Raw genomic sequence first — 19,653 nt, forward strand, 5'->3', positions numbered from 1 at the left:
TGCTGGACTGTGTGACAAGAAGGCTATGATAGACCTTGTTGCTTGGAGTTAGATAATTCAGCTAATCTAGTGTACAGAAAACTTGAATTCTGAAATTTTATCACCTAGAAATGTTTTGTACTTGTCTCATGCTGAATTATCTGAAAATGTTATCATTTCATTATGAAAAGCTTACCAAAATTACTTAAGCTCTTTGATTCCTGATGTCTTCAAAATTAAGGGAGACTGAGATTTAACTCAGAATATTTTAGTATGCTCTTGGAACAAACATAGTTTAAAGTCTGAAATCTGATCAATGGGGTTTTAAAAATTGTTTTTAAAATTAAAACCTTTGTCGGCCTTTGAGATCAGGTTCTTTAAAGTTATTTGCTTTTTTACGGGAAGCTGTAGCTTTTAAGATTTTTCTCTTCTTTATGTAGCATAATTAAATTAGGTTTCTTTCTCTGTTGCTTGTAAAATATAAGATACTTTGGCCTAATCATGAAATTTGTCTTGTACTGCAACCTCCCTGTTCTCCAGACACCAAAATTCCTGGCAGTTCATATTTGAAAGTACTTCAGCCAATTACTGACAGATTTTGTATAGACATTGATGCTAACAGATAGTTTTGTATTGTAAATACTAACACTTTCTTGACCACAACATTTTTAACATTAAAACCCTTGTGTAACTTGCATTAAATAAGGAAGGAAGAATAGTTAATTGGGGAGTATTATTTTTCTATTGTCAAGACTTAATAACTTTTTTGTAAACTAGTTGGAAGAAGTGCTGTTTCATGCTAGAAATAGTTTTTTTGAGTGAAAATATCATTTTAAGACAGCATTTTAACCTTTTAAATGAAATACAGTACCCTAAGTGTACCTCTAAGTAGCTTTTGTTTCCTTTGAAAATGTTCTCAAAATTCAGACCATTTTCCTCAGAGGATAAACTGTTTTATTATTTAAAAATAATTAGTGAGTGCACTGAATTAATGAGTTTGTTTGTATTTACAGGAACACCACACACGCGCACACACACACACACACGCAAACACACACACACACACACACACACACACACACACACACACACACAAAGTAGTATGTGCATTGAAAGGGCAAAGCTAATTTCAGAGTAGGTAGGGCCTGAGCTTGTGTTTTGACACAGAATTGTTTTTCCCAGGGCAGCCAGCATACAGCTCATGCCTCTTCTGTCAAGTGACCTGGGGCTTCAGAGCCCAGGAGCTTCCTAGGGTTCAGTAATCTTAGTCCCCCTATTCTTAGCACCACGTACCCTCCCCCACCCAAACTTCTCTTCAGAAAATCGCTTTTTAGAATATTTTCTTCTACATCTTTCATTTATAGATTTTTTTGTAAAACATTAAAAAATAGACTAATTTAAAGAATAAAATTTTAATATCAGAAGTAGTATTTAACATATTCTGTACTTGTACCTCACATTATCAAAGCTAATGGAAGGTACATGTCCTTTGGACATAAAGCAAACAAACCTACTAATTATTTTGTGTTCCAAACAGTTATTGCATATAAAAGAAATCTTTATTAGAGTTGAAACATTGAAATGAGTCTGGGATTAGTACCTGAGAAAAACAGGATAAGGAAGGTACTTTGTTTATTTCTAAATTTGTGGAGTAATTTTTAAGTCATTAAATAGTATTAAGACCTTCTTTATATATAAGTAGATTCAAATAATTATTTAAATGTTATTAAAATGATCATATATTGCATTAACTATCAAATCATTAAAAAACCAAAGTAGTATATAAATCTGAATTGTTCATATTACCAGTTGCTAAGGGAGAGGAATATTTCAGCAACCTATTCATTTGTTTTTGGTGAAGTTGATTTACTTGCTAATTTCATTTATTTATTTTTACTATTTGAAACTTGAAGAGAACAAATGGTTGAAGGGAAAACATGAAATGACTTCATTATTTAAAAGCAATCCAAAAACTTTTGCACTGGATATTTAAGAACTTACAGCATAAAAAAAATACCCTAATTTATAATGTGGAAAGTTTTAAAAAGGCTTTTTTATTATTTTGTACTTTAGGATAAAAATATGTTGTTCTGTTTTCTAAGTATTGCATAAGATTACTGTTAAAATCTACAGAACAAATATATGTTATATTGAGTAAAATTCTTATTTTACTTTTTACCAAGGATTTTGGTGGAAATTTGTACAATTAATTCTCCAGAATATGCTGTATTTTAAACTTTGCAAATCAAAGTTCAAATGGAAGCTTCCTGAATTTAGCTCAAGCTCTCGTCTTGTAAGTTAGAAAGTGATCTCATCTGCCTTCATTCAAGAACAACCCACAAGCAGCCAATTACAATGTAAAGTAATATTTTTATTACTAGTTTACTGGTTTCAGCAAGACATTTTAGGGCCAGGTTTAGAGGTGCAGAAGGAGGGAGGGGCACATTGACATTGGCACTGAGACACACTTCACATCAGGAAAACTTTGTAAAAAGAAATTTCACATAGAGTTAAATAACTTTTTTCACTTGGTGACAATCACTCAGGCAACCCATAACAAGGAGGGTGTAAAGAAGGGAAAGAGGGAAGCTACTATACATGGATTTGAAAAATGTACCTTGGGTTTCATTTTGTTGTGGCAAAGCCCGATTGCTTCTTTTGTGTGATCTTTAAATTCACATTGTTTGGAAGGAAACGATCACTTTTGTGCAAGAATGTAAATTTGTTTGGTCGGCTTGCCCTCTTTTGTTTGCTTCTTAATTAAGGAGGTCTTCCACCCACTCCGGTTCTTTCAGGTGATTTCCATAAAAGTTTGTGTTTAGAATTTTTGCTGTTGCTGCGTGTGTGTGTTCTGAGAGCATGACCATCTGTGTTGCTTTTCACACAATCCGCAGCACTCTATAGTTTGTCTAAGCTTTTGGGATTGGTGAGGATTTCCCTGGCCAACCTCCAGGTCTGCTTGGCAGCGCTCTCCAGGGCCGAGTGGGGCTTGCCCTGGAAGAGGTCGAGGTTGGGCAAAAAGTAGTGAGGGCAGCGGCGGCACTGCAGGCAGGAGATGAGCTGCAGCAGGATGCCATTCAGGCGGTCGCCCAGGCAAGCCTCGTCCCAGTCCGTTTCCCTCGGGTGTTTCTCGCACTCGTACAGCAGCAGCGTCTTCATGTGGTAGTTATTGAGCGGCTGGCCCGGCAGCTCCAGGTGGCGGTCCCGCAGCGTCTTCAGCACCGAGAGGCACTTGTTTCTACAGCCTCCCATCAGCAAGCGGTTCTCCGCCTCACCGAACTGCAGCACCCAGGCGTCGCTTTCTGCCGAGCTCTGCTTGCCAGTCAGCGAGTAGCACTCCTTGGAGAGCAAGTTGAACCCTTCGGCCTTGACCTCCGCCACGCGATTGGGGCCGGGCCAGGGGATGTGGGGCATAGGCCACTGTGCCGCGCTGCGAGGCCAGATCCCGGTGCACTTGAACGCTGGAGTGATTTGCACCACGTAGCGCTCTCTGATGCGCAACTTGACCTCACTGGTGTCGGCGATCATCTTGACCACGTCCCGGTAGCTGCACTTGTCCACCGCCTGGGCGACCAGTGTCTGGAAACGCGAGCGGATCTTGCGCGCAGAGAGATAGCCAGAAGCTGTGATGAACTCGACCCAGAGAGACATGCTCCGCTTCCGCCCGTCGCTTAGTTTGAGCACCGCACAGCCCGGCAGAGATCCGTCGTCCACGAAGTTGAAGACGCCCATCTGGTTGAGGTAGAGCACCACCTCGAACTCGGTGGGTGAGATGACCTCCAGCCCCTCGTAGCGGGCGTCGATCTCGCTTAGAGAGCTGATGAAACGCGGCTCCTGCACCTCCACTTCCTTTAGCACATCCGACACTACCTTGCAGACCTCTCGGATGGTCTTGGCGATTGCAGCCTTGCGCGCCTGGCAGCGCTCGGTGTAGTATTTATTGAGCTGGTAAACCAGCTTGGCCTGAGCGGCGATCATGTTGGGGCACAGGTCCGGGCTGTACACCGGCGTCTCGCAATACGTTGAGGGATCCAAGGCTCACACACTGGTGGTGGCCCTGCGGCTGTGGAAAGGCGGTGCGTTCCCCCTGAAGCCCCAATTTCACTCTTGCTTTCCACCTGGGCTGACCGGCTGGTGATATAGCCGGCTGGCCTTTTCTTTTCCCTCTTTGGAAATCTTTTTTCCTTTCTTCCGCAGAAAATTAGAAAGAATATTTTTTTAAAGTACTAGCTGGCACTTTTTCGCTGTCTTTTGATAAGTGAAATAAAGATAAATAAAGACGAACTTCTTGTGCGGGAGAAAATGGATTAGATGGTAAGAAACAAAAAAAAAAAAAAAAATTAGGTTACCAAGAGATTAGGCTTAGATGTCCGCAGCAGCCACGGTTGCCCAGATATCTGGAAATGAAGTCTTATAAGTGCCAAAGAAAATTTTAAAATAAGAGCAAAACATTCAATCGTTCATTCTTAAACTTCTCCCTCGCTGGTAGGACGCCTTCACTCAGCGTAGGTGATGCCTTCCTTACCCTCCCCCAAAAGGAAAGTGAAGGATGTAATTAATGCCTGGAGAGCAGTGAAGTACAGCTCAGGCCGCTGTGCACTCTGAGGTTTGCAGACGCCCCGCGGTCTCAGCCTGCTGGTCTCCTTCTTCTCAGGGCTTGTGTCGCCGCAGTTTTCCTGGTTTCCTACTGGAGGCGTTGTTTGGATTGAGTTGGTTTGTTTGTGGGGGAGTTCTTCCTGCCTCTCTCTAGGTGCAAACCGCTGCAAGTTGTTTGATATTCATTTCTGCCTCGTTATTTGTACTTTTGGCCCTCGCAAAATCTATTTTAGTGTGACTAAGTCCCTGCTTACGTTGTATCTGGTGTGCAGTTCTAAGGAGTCCGGGTTTTTCCTCTCCTCTGGGTTGCTTGTGCAGACTCCACTTCTCCCTCCTGTCCTCTGATACCTGCCCCCCCCACCTCTCTCTCTCTCTCTCTCTCTCTCTCTCTCTCTCTCTCTCTCTCTCTCTCTCTCTCTCTCTCTCTTAGTTTATGAATGGTCTGTGGGCCATCGTGAGGGGGTGGAGCTTCAGTTCCTACAATCCCTATGCAAGCTGTCAGTGCTTTAGCCAATCCGAGAGAAAGAGAGAGAGAAGACAAGCTTGGAACCCTGGCCGCCACCACACTGCACTTGATGGGGGGGGGGGGGTTGTTAAGAAAATAGGACAAGATAGAAGTCAAATGCTCTCACTCACTTTATAGTCCTATCTTCTTTAGCCTCTTTTCTTACCAGTTGCCATGAAGAAGAGGAGATTCTTTGTAGAAGGGGTTCTGCTCTGGTATGGCTGGAGCAAGGGCTGGAGAGGAGTAGTGGTTCCAGCGAGGCTCACTTTTGTTTTTAATTTTCTGACCACTCTGCACAAGGTGCAGACTCTAACAAACTGTCTTTGGCTGGAAGGCAGATGGGAGCAGGAAGGGGAGCTCGGGAAAGGACTTACATTTTGATATCTATTTTTTCTTTTTTTCCTCTAGTAAAGTTTTCCTTCTTTTTCCTCCTACCCTATTGTTGCCAGGAGCCAGAGCAACTGCTGTGTATATGATGAGGGTTTATAACCATAAATCTCTGGTTAGTAATTTCCATATGATGTTGAAAAAACAGAACAGTACAAAAACTAGTCCAAATAGGTTGTTTGATCATGATTTCATAATTTAGATTCGGATATTTTGGGCCATTATTTTACTGTTACAGGAAGTAACAGATAACAAGAGAGAAAATACCTGAGTTCTGAGAAACAATGTAAATTATGTGTGGTACACATCACTAGGTTATACTTGCTGGTTAAAATAAGCTACTAAAATCGTTTTGGATTACATCGAAATGAAGGAAAAGAAAATTGAACCTGAATTCAAGTTTTCTTACTATTTTAATACTATGACTTTACTTTTGAATGTATTCTCAGGCAGTGCAGCTTCTGATTTAAAGTCATGTTATTTTCATAATTGACTCTTGCTTTTAAAGGACTTGACGGGGACAAAAATCTATAACTGTCCTGTTATTGATTACCCAGATGGCCTTCCTCCTCCGCTGGCATCCCACCGAAACTCATGTGTTCTTTAGAATATGTATTATCCTTAACAAGCTGTGCGGCTGATGCCTTGTAGGACTTTTGGAAGAGTAAGGGCTTTAGCAAGGTGATCTTTGGATTTAAGATGTCAGGACTCTCAGTCTTTTTAATACACTCAGGTAGTTAGGACTATTTTTAGTTTGGCTTGGCTGATCATATTTCAGATGTGAGTTATATGTGGGGGTAAATAAAACCTGTAGCTTTTGTGTGTGTGTGCAAAATCCAGTGTGTAGCTTTTGTAAAACCCTGTAGGAAAACTTGACTTGCATTTTTGAAACCCAACCAGAACCTGCATTCATTTGCTAACGGGAAAGCTAATTTCTTTTCTACTTGGCGTGAGACATTTGAATCGCTACCCTTTCGTTCATTCTTAGTCTTTGGTGTGTCCGGATGAATCGCTACCCTTTCGTTCATTCTTAGTCTTTGGTGTGTCCGGATGGCTTGAGACTTGGCTGGCCTCCCCTTGTTGCTAAAGCTCCTTTCTAAAGAGTATTTGGCCTTTTCTTTTTAAAACCAAGCGGGATTTATTGCTTAGGGACTGTCTTCAGTAGCAAGGTGTTGGGAAGAACCTTGCAAAGTAAGCATCAGCGAGCCTCTGGGACAGCAGTTTCCGAGGAGTTCCTAGGAATGATGGAATACTGGGCAGCTGGCTGCAGCTTTCCCGCTGGTCGGTCAGGAAAAGCTGCTGCTGCTGGACCAAGCTCACATCGATAACCAGCGCATTCTGCAGTCCGGGCCCTGGAGGTGTTACTGGCCAGAGGGCTGCGCTCATGGGGTGTGGGACCATAGGGAGAAGCTTGGAACAAGGCAGCACTGGGCGGAGACTGATGGCAAGGCCCAGGTGCAGAGTTCCCCCACATCCTCCAGGGGCTAGGTCTGCAGCATGCACGTGGCCAGAGATGCCCGTGAGAGCCAGTACAAGTCCTTGGTGCCGGCGGTCCCAGCGCTGCCTGCCAAGTCTTGGAGCTACAGGACAGGCGCGCCGCTGCATTCACCTCTTCCACCCTGAGCAAGCTTCCTCACATCATGCACCCTTGTCCACGGTTTCTCCACCTCTCTCTACCTAGAGGCGAAGAATGATAAAACGTTACAAATGTTTTGATTTAAAAACAATTCATTACCAATTTACCCTGTCTAAGGTAGATGCTCTAGTAAATAATAAATCAGTTAAACAAAGGCGACTTTAATTTATCGCTGTGGTGCTAATTAGAAACATCATTCCAGCAATAAACTTAAACACTTCCAGCAAACACTGCCCCCTCCCCCTGCCTCTCTCCACTGCCTTGGTGGAGAGCAGCTTCTGCTGTTTGCGGCTCTTCTCCCTGGTTGAATAATTGAAGGGGGAAACGGTATCTGAGGAGGATATAATTGAAGAGCCCCTGTCACCTCCGCTTTTATGTATGTTGGTATAGAAGTCCATCAGCAGCTCCTTGATGATGTATTAAAACGAAGTGGCAGCTCCTTCTGCAGAAGATACGATGTTCTATTAAGAAGACTGAGAGAGAAAGAAACTCTAGAGGCTAAAAGCCACTTCAAGTCTTCAGACCGATTGATCTGTATTCTCTTGTTATAATCCGTCTCATCATACTTGAGTTAATGAGGCAAAGGAGGGGGAGCGAAATCTGATGGTCCTTGACAAATTCATTAGGGAGACTGCAGGACATTTTATTTGACTGTTAAACATCTTGTTTGTTTGGTTTAGGCAGTGCCAGTATCAGCATGCTTCTGCCCAGAACTGGTGTTGGGCTAGCTAGCTGCAAGACACTACTAAAAGGAAGGAGGACATGGAGGGTGGTTTCTCCCCCTTTGGACTGTAGGTAATGCAGAACCTTCAGACTTCTCTGGGCATAACATTGTCTGTCACTACAATCGGAACATCTAGAAATGTACTGAGGTGGGCATGCTTTTAGTAACTATAAACTAAAATATGTACACGTTTAAAACATTGGTTCCTGGTCCTTTAAAAATTGAGTCTGGGTAGAGCAATCATTCTACTAGTTTTTTGCAATATGTGAATGTTTAAGGTCCAGAAATCAGCCAGATTACTTCTCTTTGTATCCTGGTTTTACTTAATCATAATTAAATAAACTTGTAGTGATTAATTGTATATCCTCCTTCATCGAAACCATTGTGAGCACTAACTTGGAAATTAAAAAGTTACCTACAGGTTATTTGAAAGAAGGTTGCTGTATTTAAATCTGAGGGATTTTTTTAACAGTTAAAATTGGAATCAGGATATGGTATGGAGAACAGTGCTAAAATCAGGAGGTGAGCCTACAGAGTACTTAAGCTGAAAATTCTTCTAGTTGAAAAATAATAGGCAGTTAGGCTAAAGTCTTAAGTGATAGTATTTTATCCTAAACAATATTGAACTTGGATTTTTTTCAAAGTTTTCTTGAAAAGTAGTAAATAACCCAATTATAAAACTTTCTTGCCTAGAGAATTCAGTTATATTTTCTGTTAACATTGACTTAGACCCACTTAAGTGCTTTGAAAAAGAACCCTGTCTTCCATTTAGGGGAAAACAGTCTGGGAGAAAAAAGCAAGCGAATGCCCTTTGCTTGTCATCTTCATACAGCCCTGCATGGCCAGGAAGAAGCCGGCTGCTGCTGCAGGGGTGTGTGGCTGGGGAGGACTGATGCAGCAGTCCACGGTTTTCTCAGAAGCCAGAGCTTCTGTGTGCCTGACAGTCATAATCCTGTTTACGTTTGCACTGAGCACAGAATCCCTAAACTGTTTTGTTCTGTGCTGATCTTTCCTTAGAGATATGTTTACTGGATTAAACTTCAGTGCAGTTTTTACTTTATCAGATTAGTGAGATTTAAAAGGTATCTATTTTATGGTGTATAAAAATAGTATAGAGGAGTCTAACAATCTTTACAGGGAATACACAGATTTTATAAGAAAGGTCTTTACTTCCTATAAACATTTTAGAAACATTCAAGAAATAATTAAATTATTCTCTTTTAAAAAGTCTCTGAAGTACTTATACTTTTCAGAATGCAAAGGACTCAGTTTTTGCCTGTATATATTCTTAGCCCCTGATCTAACTTTCACAAATCTAGTATCTATGTAGTGACTAGAGTTTTAGTCTTTAGATATTGAATTAATTGACGTTGTTATAAAAAAAATACTTGACTTTTAGAAAACAAATTTCTAATATTGTGGTCAAAATATAATTTTGGAAATAAAAACTATTCTTTAAACTATTAGTAAAAGCTGGAAAGAAAGGAAATTACCCAAACATGGTTTGTTAGTGTGCTGGTTTTGATGGAATTTTGTATAAGTAACTGAATTTAAATATATGCAAGAAATTGTAACAATTATGGATAGTATACTATATACTACAGTTTTCTTTACTATTATCTGTCATTCTCTGCCAATCACTGATGTGATTTTCCAAAACTCTGAAGTTTTCTACAGAATGTTTCTAAGGTATTGATATTTATTATTCTGGAATTAATTTGTAATAACCAGTAATTGAATATTTTCCTTGAATACTTCATTTTTGTTGTCTATTAAGTATTTTAAATGGTCAAGCATGCTGTTAAAATACTTCATTCTGTTTTACAAAATAGCTTCAAAGCAACAGAAAACCCTCGCATCTCTTTGATTGGTAACCCAAGGGTATTGTTCACATTTAAATAGTTTGAACTGAAGATAATGTTATGTCAGGTAAAGTGATAGTCTTGACTTTGCACAGCAAACCTGTCGAATGATACTGGAAAACACAGTTTTATGAACTTGTCATAGGAATTGTTTGGTGGACATACCGAGTTTTTTAAATTACCTCCTATATTACTGTTTATATTACTGTTGTATTTGCACAAATTAAACTAGTCCATTTATAACTCCGGCATCATTTAGTAAGATGAGAAGTGGATAATATAATATATATGTTAAGTTTTTCTCCCAAGTTGAACAGTAACTGTTCAAATGAGTACCACCTTAAACTATACATAATTTGATTTCACCGAGATAATACAAGACTAAATAAAGTAGGAAACTTCTGCTTGGCGAATGAAAATCGCCTGTAGCCTGACTGAAAGGTAAGCACCATTATAGGAGGGCTGGAGAGTATAAAGCATGAACACAAGCAAACTTAGCAAGTACTTGAACTTTACGTAGTCTCATCTATGTTATATATGGTTTTGGCCATTACCAAGAAATCATTAGCTTCTTCTCATTTTAAAGGTACACATTCTTTGGTTATTTCATTCTTTTATTCCCATACGTAAGCATTTGTTCTGAAAAATTGGATAAGTTTCTTTCTGTTACTACCTTCTTCCTTTTCTTATTTAAATAAAAATTTCAAGCAATTTAAACTTATTAATGTACTGTAAGTAAAATATTAAAATTTACCTGCCAAATAGCTTTGGCTTTAATAACTTCTGGTTTTCACTATAATCTCAGAGGAGAGGATTCAAGTAGCAGATCCAAGTCTTAACTATTAAGGGCTGAGCATATAATACATGGATTGCTATTTGGGTCTCTTCTTCCTAAGGAACAACATTTACCTGGGATTTAATGTCACTTGCATAAGATGGTCAGTAAACCAGAATTAGTCAATACTGAATTTATTGGTAAAGAAATCAGGATTTTATGGCTCAAAAGTGTGATGTTTATGAAAGTAATACAACTTTAGTACATTGTATATAGTAATATATATTTCTCGAAATCTTGGTGCTGTTATTCTATTTCTGTTGTCTCTTATGCTTAGTAGCAGACATTAATGAAAGAGATTAAAATATAAGACTTCAAAGTTTGCTCCATATTGTTCTCAGGCCATATGTGATATTTTTGAGGACCCATGTTTGAAATTACCAGATAAGCACATCATAGGAGTACGTTTTTATTACACTTTAAGAAAACTAGCCAGTTTATACACTTTATTGCACAATCCGTACAATACTCCATCTGTGGTATATTGATAGTAACTGACTTGAAATAATATCCCCCTGAGACAGCAGAACATTTTTAATGAATGTGCTACTTTTAATTAAAATGTTAAAGTCCTAATCTTTCTTCAGATGTTTTAAGTTAGAGTAAAAGTTATATGCAGAGAAGGTGGTTTCTCTGATTTCTTGTAGTGGTTAAGAAGCAACAGAAAGTCCTAAGACATCTGTGTAGTAGAAATAATACTTGATGATCCAAGAAATCAAAACTTTTTTTCCTACAACCTTCTGAAATACAGTGAGGATAAAAAACAGCTGCTTTGGCCTGTGAATATCAAGTTCTGCCCTCTGTTTCTTCTCTGAATTTTCCCTTTCTATCTTCTCTTGTTATCTTCAGACCCTAAAGAGTCATCCTCTTATTTTTTAACTTGTTTTGTCTGTAGACAAAATCCAAGTTAGTAGGTTTTTAAATCAGTGTAGATAAAGTTGAAAATCTTTGATCTGTGCCTCTGACTGTTTCTAAGTGATTTGCTTGCTGGGAGCAGACACTGTCCATGCCCTTTCACTTTGCTATCAGCTAGGTGCACACAGAGGACCTGCAAGGCTACCAGATGCATAGTTAATCATCAGCGAGGTCAGTAAGGTTCCAACTATACTCCACTAGGTCCTCTAATCCCAACATTTATTTGTATACAGTAACTTTTTCTTAAATGCTCTAAAATTTGCAGCATTTTTTGAAAAACTAACCAAAACTTTCTGTAAATATTTAATGAACGATATAAATAGATTTTTTTTAAAGGTGTAAGATTGCTGCTGTACAGAACCTACTGGGATACATAAAGGGACATTCTTGTGAGTGTTAGTAGAGAGGATCCACTTGAGAAACAAAAGCTGTCAGAATGACGTGATCAAGTCACAATCACTACCCATTTCTCAAAAATGGTTTTTAAGATGGGGCCTCACTGTTTACCTCAGGCTTGCCTCTGGCTTGCATTCACCTCCTCAGTGCTAGAATTGCAGGTATGTAGACTATAATAAACTGTATTCAGTTCTGAAATAGGGTGTTTGGATTAGGTGATTGCTTGTGTCTTGTCTGTCCTAACAGCAAATAGTATAACAGAAGTTGTTGTTGAACTTGATGAGTTTATTTTAATCAGAATACTTTCTGTGAAATTTTAGCCTTTCAGTGTTGCTCTGGTATAGGGTTATGACAATTTTTAATGAGAAAAACCATAGATAATTACAGATCTTTCAGACCCTTTCTTAAAAAAACCATACATTCTAGATTACTGTTAGTTGAGAAAGACAACAAAAGAACAACTTGAGAGAAATTTTAAGAGTGCTGTTTATAAAAAAAAACAAACAAAAAAACAAAACAATTGGAGCATTGAAATGAAGCATGGTGTGTATTCTTATAAAGATATTATGCATTTAAAGGTGTGAGCAAGGCTGGCAGATACTTTTTCTTTCCTAAGTAATGAATGGATTCACAGTTTAGATATTTTCATGAAGATTGATGTTTCGTAAATATTAGTTTTTGAAGACAAAGGATTTCGAGTTTACAGTTAATTTTAAAATGTATCTTCTTAGAGAAATGACATGGCTCCAAGAAGCTATGATTTTCTAAGTTCATAATTTATTAAAATATGGATCCAGTCTGGGAAGTGGTTCTCACACATGTGTCCCTAAAGAAGGAAATTTTTATACTTTCCCATGCTCTTCGCTTGTTTTCATCAGAAGATTTGACAGGCATAAATGTGTTAACATCTTTGATTTTTACAGATGTTCCTAGTTTTCTCTCAAACTGTAAAAGATGCTGTATCAGAGAATCGTGGGAGGAAATACTTTCAACACTTCCTTTCCCATATGCAATTCCTTGCTTGTCTAAGATTGTGGATGTTTAGTATGGAGAGAAGTGATGCAAGATAAAATAGATTGTGATCCAATTGTTCTCATTTTCAAATATAGATCAGCAATCTCTTTGCTGTATTGTGAGTTCTCTCTGATATAGCTTTTAAATGAGCATAGCTGAGTACTTCACTTTTGTGTTAAGTTCATTGGAAGTCCCTCATCAGTGCATTTAGGAGTACCAGGTGGCCACCAGGAGAGTTGTTGATGGGCACTCTGTGGGTTTGCAAAGTGCAAACCTAAAAGACCAAGAGATGAGAAATGCATTGCTATTTGTGAATTTATGTTTTATCTCACTTCACTTGAAAATTTATGAGTAGTGTGGCTTAAGGGTGCTGGAGTTGTGTGTTCCAGGGCTTGCCCCCACTGATAACACCCTTGTTGGCGTGAAAGTGCAATGCAAATTATGACAGTTACAACCTTCTGTTTTGTTTAACCTGTCAGTAGATTTCCTGGCTCAGTGCTGAGGGCAATGGTGTGTTCAGCTAGTCCATATTCACCTAAACTTAAAAGGTCAGGTTTCTACAGGCAAGCCTAGTCAAAGCCTAATTGATGAGGAGGGCAGGGAGACAGAATTTACTGTTCTGTTGGCTAGTTTCATATCGTTAGGTTGTCCTGAAAGCATCAGGCAGTCACAGCCCCTTTCATGTAAGTGCTGACCCTAGACAGGAGCTGACAATCAAAGGAGGCAGCCACAGGAACCAGTGCAAGTAGGCTATTGATTTTTCAGTTAGGTCTAAGTAGTTTGTAGTATGGGTAATGGGTGACAGAGGCAGGTATGTCATTATCAATGAGCTCCAGAACAGTAGCGACAACCCTCCCTCATATTTCCTTCAGCACTGACAGTATGCATCCAGAGGCGGTCAATAAATCGCCCAACCCTTAACTGACAAGTGCCTGGGAGGTTTAGGTTGAGGAATGGAAGTTACAGAGCTAAACTTCTCTTCTTAAACATGTAAAAGATCCGGCAATGGAAGAAGCAGTTACAATACGGTAACATTTTGAAGTTTTGATTTGAATGACCTGTGCAACTTTGAAAATCAGAACTCGGTTTTAATGATTTTCAGTATCAGAATCATATAGACTTAGCAAAGATAGAAATGACCCAATTATTTCTAAGGGTAATCGAAAAAGATATTTAATTTAGGTTATAAAGTTTTACTTTTATTAGACTAACACTTTATTTGGTGATTATTCTATCACTAAATTTAATTAATTAAAATTTGTGTTTCCAAATACATTAAAATTCCTAATCTCTAAAAGTTTTAACTACAGACCAATTAGAAATGGGGATGGGGGAGGGGAGACTTGAACTTTTGTAAATGCAGCTAAGTGGTTGTTATTTGACCTTAAAGTTTGTATTTTAATATTTTTCACAATAAAACAATAAGGATAGAGGGGTCATTTAATTGTTAAAGTTTGACGAATTATGATTACTTTTGAACTTTGATTTAAAACATTCATGCGGATAGTTACATTTAAAGAAGATACAATTTATATTCATGTGACCCCAAATATATAACAACTTTTGACTAAAAGTAGTGTTTTTTTTCTAATTTTGAGATATTTTACATTTAAATCAATCTGTTTTGTTTCAGTATATAAGTAATATAAAATAATATAATATTTATAACTAGGAGTTGGGGTTGTTCCATGATCTTTGCAAATTATCACATGTTTACATTTTCTACAAACTTTAAACAAATTGAAATAAGACAGAAAAGTAAATGTTTTTTTAAACTTCCTTAAATAACTTATCGTTATGATATCTTGTTTAACACTGTGACATTCTGCAGACCCAAGTTTAATCTGTAGCATCATCTAGCTGTGGAACACCCTGCATGGACACATGAATCACTTCTACTTGTCCCCAGCAAACTACAAATCCCTTTGAAAGGAAGCACGAACCAGCAGTTTAACACACAGCAAAAACATTGGTACTTAAAAGTATTTTCTTAAGGTGATAGTGGCATGTCTGTATGAGCATTCTATCCTGTTTTCTTTCTAAGATACAGAAAATAACATCTGAATTTGAGGAAAATGGTTACTAGAAGTGTTTTAAGAAGCTTTAGAATTGTGTGGCTGTTATTTAGGAAAATGTTATTCAGACCCCTCAATTAATGTTAACCACCTTTCTGGGCTTGTAGATTCTTAATGCAGGATTTCTTTTAGGATCATCGCTTTTCTTCTGCTGTTTGTAGATCATTGACTTGGTCTGTATTCTCCTGCTGGCTCAGGTGAAAAGATTTAGCTTAAGAACCTTGGGATTTCTCGATCATTCACTGTATTAGAGGTAGAACTTCTTGTACTACATTTGTAACCTTCTTGAATATATTGTTTTTTTTAGGAATGAAAAAAGCTTCAGAAAGGGGACAAATTAAATTTTCATGAAAGAAAATCCTAATCAGCAGTGACAGTGTAAGAGAAAGATGATTGCCACTTGGCCATTGTGGAGAGGCACTTAGATTTGGTGTCAGTGCTTCTGTTAATGATGACTAATGTCTTTCTTGGAGCAAGTGCATGCTCAAACATACTGCTGCAGCCTGGAGAGAGAGGGCTTAGCAATAGACACCATTACAGCAAGGCTTTAGGTGTCCTAAAACAAAGACTTGTTAATACAAACAAACTGGCCTCTCCTTGTAATAAAAAATGCAAACATGATCCTAAGGTGTTTAACTACAATTACAGACTATTTTATATACAGTACCAAAGGATTGTTAGGTTAAAATATTCTTGATTTTGTCACTGAAAGAAATGACACATATACTACCTTGCACAGGATCACAGACATTAAGAAAGTTTCAAAAAGAAGCAGGTTTTTTCATATCATATTACTGTATCCCGAGCAAATGCTCTGTACTTACAAAAAAGGGGATGAGTGATTCAGAAAACCTTTTTAGATCTTTTAATCTTAAATATATTGCTTCCAAAAAAGTAGATGGCATGTGTTATTTTTTCAGTTGCTCTCCAAAGCGCAAGGCCTTTCAGAAGGACAGTTGCAATGCCTGTCATATTATTTCATATACATCTTATTGTCCTGACATGTCTCAACAACCATGAGAACACAGATGTCATTGCATTCAGACAACACTAATTACTCTGGGATTTTTGCAGCCTCAGTGCCTGCCTGTAACTGTCGATTATGATTGTTCATGCATCCTGTACTGGGAACATTTTTCACATGAAGATAGTGAGACAGGCCTTTTAGTCCTCTATTGTTCTCAAAAAGAAATTGGAAAGAAAAAATTCCTGACACATCAGTTTCATTCAGTATTTTACATTTGAGCCATGTTTTGGCAACCTTTTCATTTCTGGAGTGAGCGTGTTACACTTTAGTATGCAATGAAATCTATTATCTGTGTTCTTTAACCTTTAACAGTTTTCTACATTACTCTGTCTTCAGGCTTCATAGGAAATTTCTTTATGTAGCATGCAATTTGAGAGAAACACTAATTGTGGTATGAGTCTTTTAGAAGTGACAGTGCAAAACAATAAATATGCATGATATGTTCTTCTAGTGTGCAATTTAATGTTTAATGAGAAGCAAAGACAGTCTCAATTTAGATAAGTGCAATCAGCTTATGCTTTTAACACAGGTCAGTTCTTTTCTTTGTTTAATTTCTGCTACAACATTCTGAATTTTGTTTGATGATTCATGTTGTTTAGGTGATTTTATAATGCTAGAGGTCAAATAGTGGTCAGGTTAGAGCCCTGGCTATTAAATGTGAAGGCCAAATACATGTTTTGATAAAAAGCATAATCTGTGTTAATTACCGATTGGAAAAATAAAAAGCTCTGATAATGTAACTTCACATGCTGATGAAGCAGAATTGAAGCAGCTTGATCAGAGATGTATGATGGGATAAAACTGCAGTCTCTGCTGTACAGTTATAGTAATTATGACTAATGAACCGTCCAGTCTGGATGAAATGGCATGTCCATAGGGACTGTGTCCAATCAGTTGTGACTTATGCAAGCTGAACAAACCATGGATGAGATTCCATATTCTGTACTAGAAGTATGCTCTTGCTTATTAATACCACTTTTTTAGACAATTTTAGGTGATTGGAAGCTATCTAAATTTTGTTAAATATATAGTTCTTTCCTTCATATATTTATTTAAACATATATTTATTCACTCAGCCTTACCTCTTATCTTAAGCACATAGATTACTATTTTGTTGATCCTGTGACTACTTGACTGACCTACTTTATTACTTCTGTAGATTCCCCCTTTTTTCATGTTTTGTTAGAGCATATTATTCACTGACCAGATCTTGGCAAAATGCTCCTGAAATAATAATAATAATATATATAAACATTCCTCACATTACAGACCCAATAAGAAGTGTTTTGCCTGCAATTAATTCATAAATTTTTCACACTCACTCTGAGGTAAGTATTAGGTTATCGTTACTATACAGATACAGAAACTGAGCTGTGGGAAGATTGAGTAACTTGCCCAAGATTGCATACTTGAGATATAGGATTGCTTTGTTGAGGCTAATTGTATTCTTCTGATCCAAATCTACCTCAGAATTATCTTTGCTTCTCTTTTTTTCTAGCCATCTCTCATTTTGTTGTTTTTGACAATCTAATAAAAGTGAGAGCTCAGCCGGGCGGTAGTGGCACACACCTTTAATCCCAGTACCAGGCGGCTCTGTGTGAGTTCGAGGCCAGCCCGAGCTACAGATTGAGTTCCAGGAAAGACGCAAAGCTACACAGAGAAATCCTGTCTCGAAAAACCAAAAAAAAAAAAAAAAAACCACCCTGAGAGTTCATGTACAAGTGTAGAATTCTAGTAATTCATTGGACATGTTTTTAGTGAAGAGGGTGTTCAAGGTGAAGTTTATTAATGTGTGTGTGCCTTTGACAAAAAAAAAATGTATCTAAAATGTAATAATGTAATTTATGCAAAAATGTAATGCAGTCATCAAACTTTAACCTATAATGAGAAAACAACTTGCACAATTGTAAGAAAGTAAGTAGTGCTAGTAAAATAAACTTGGTTGATTGTCATTTGGGATTATCTATACTAAAGATTATCTCACTGAACCAGGATTCAAGTATTTGTATTGACTGAGGACTCCATCTACTACTTGCTAGATTGTAGGTTGTCATAGAGTTTTTGGAGAAGGTATTGGAAATAAAAGACAAAAGAGAGGAGCTGGAGAGATGTCTCAGAGGTTAAGAGCACTGGCTGATCCTCTAGAGGATCAGGTTCGATTCCCAGCTCCCACATGGTGGCTCACAAGTGCCTGTGACGAGAGTTCCAGGGGATCTAATACCTTCTTGTGTCCTCCATGGGCACCAGGTACGCATGTGGCACACAGACGTGCATGCAGACTGAAAACTCATGCATATAAAATAATAATTTTAAGATAAAAGAAACTTTTGCGTGAATCCGCAGTAGATAAATTGCTTTGAAAAATTCATGCTTATGTGCTGTTTCACTTTATAGGGTTTTACTTAGGGGAATTGAATAAAATGGACTTTTTTTTTTTTTTTTTTTTTTTTTTTTTTTTTTTTTACTGATTCCCATCCTGAAGTCTTTGTCTTTCCTTGAAGCTGTCACATGTGCTGCCAAGAACTCTTATTTGTACTGTTGTAGGTATCGTTAATCTCAAACAGTTCCATACTCATGTTTTCATTTCTGTTATCTCCTTTATCATATTGTGTATTCCTTTTCTTTTATTATGTTCTGCATATAAAAAGTTATCGGAAGGCAGAAGTTTTATTTACTTAGTAGCACTTTATGACTAAGTACATAGCACATGCTTAATAAATGTTTATAGACAAGTTGATAATTGTGATGCCCTCCTCTTTCCAAGAAATCTGTCACCACATTCTAGTATTCAATGTGAAGTTTGTAGAGTAATGAGAAAGTCTGTCAAAACTCAGTTGAAATAAGATGCACAGCATACTGCTAATTGAGCTCTTATTTTGTACCAGGCAATAGTCTAAGCAACTTTGTCATAATATTCTCAATGAGTCCATAATGAGTTGTATCATTCTATTATGTGTTTATATAGAAACCAAGGTAGAGATATTAAATAATTTGATTTTAAATGAGGAAGTACTAAAACATGCCTTGTAGATTTTGAGTTTATTTAAAGCCGTCAGATATTTATGGATATACTGTCACTACCATTCTGTTTTCTGTAAGATGTCATCTCAACAGTAGTTAATACTTTTTAAGTGAGTTCTGCCTTCTCACATCTGAAATGATTTCCGTTACATACCAACTGTTGTCTTCACAAGAAACTCTAAGCCTTTCTTCTTTACTGTGGATTGTTTCCCCTCTTCCTTCTCCTGTCCCCTTTCCCTAGGCCTCCCCCTTTTTTGTTGTTTGTTTGTTTGAGACAGGGTCTCTTTACATAACCCTGGCTATGTATATGGAACTTACTGTGTAGACTAAGCTGGCTTGGAACTCACAGAGATCCACCCCCTTCTGACTTGTGAGTGCTGCTATTACAGGCATGATCCACCAAGCCCAGCCCTCTCCCTTCTCCCCTGTCCCTTTATCCCTCTCCCCCTTCCCTCTTCTCTCCCCCTTCCCTTCTCTCCCTTTGCTCCTGACCCCTTTCCTGCCTCCTCTGTTCTCTTACTACCCATGTCTCTTGTCCCTTCTCCCGTTTAGCCTTTCCCCTCATTCCTGTCCCCTCTCCAACTCCTCTCCATCTACTACTGGCCTGGAGCTCTTTGTAGCCCTCCTGCCTTTGGGGAATTAAGAGAAAGTATCACCATCCCTAGCCCCATCTATTGTCCT

The 19,653-nt window shown here is 38.1% G+C and overlaps 2 protein-coding genes across 4 annotated transcripts in view; one reads left to right on the plus strand and one right to left on the minus strand.

The window, feature by feature from the left end:
• The window catches only part of Lrba (LPS responsive beige-like anchor protein), a 561,905-nt gene that overhangs the window by 314,735 nt on the left and 227,517 nt on the right, over window positions 1-19,653 (plus strand). The gene's annotated exons all lie outside the window — the stretch shown is intronic.
• Mab21l2 (mab-21 like 2) lies at window positions 2,878-3,957 on the minus strand. The gene has a single exon (XM_059265568.1). The coding sequence runs from the start codon at window positions 3,955-3,957 to the stop codon at window positions 2,878-2,880; it is 1,080 nt and encodes a 359-aa protein (XP_059121551.1).

Source organism: Peromyscus eremicus, chromosome 6, assembly GCF_949786415.1.
Source record: "Peromyscus eremicus chromosome 6, PerEre_H2_v1, whole genome shotgun sequence".
Classification (NCBI taxonomy): Eukaryota; Metazoa; Chordata; class Mammalia; order Rodentia; family Cricetidae; genus Peromyscus; species Peromyscus eremicus.

Excerpts from the sequence above, each read along its gene's own strand:
- Mab21l2 (XM_059265568.1), bottom strand. The coding sequence starts at position 3,957 with ATGATCGCCGCTCAGGCCAAGCTGGTTTACCAGCTCAATAAATACTAC.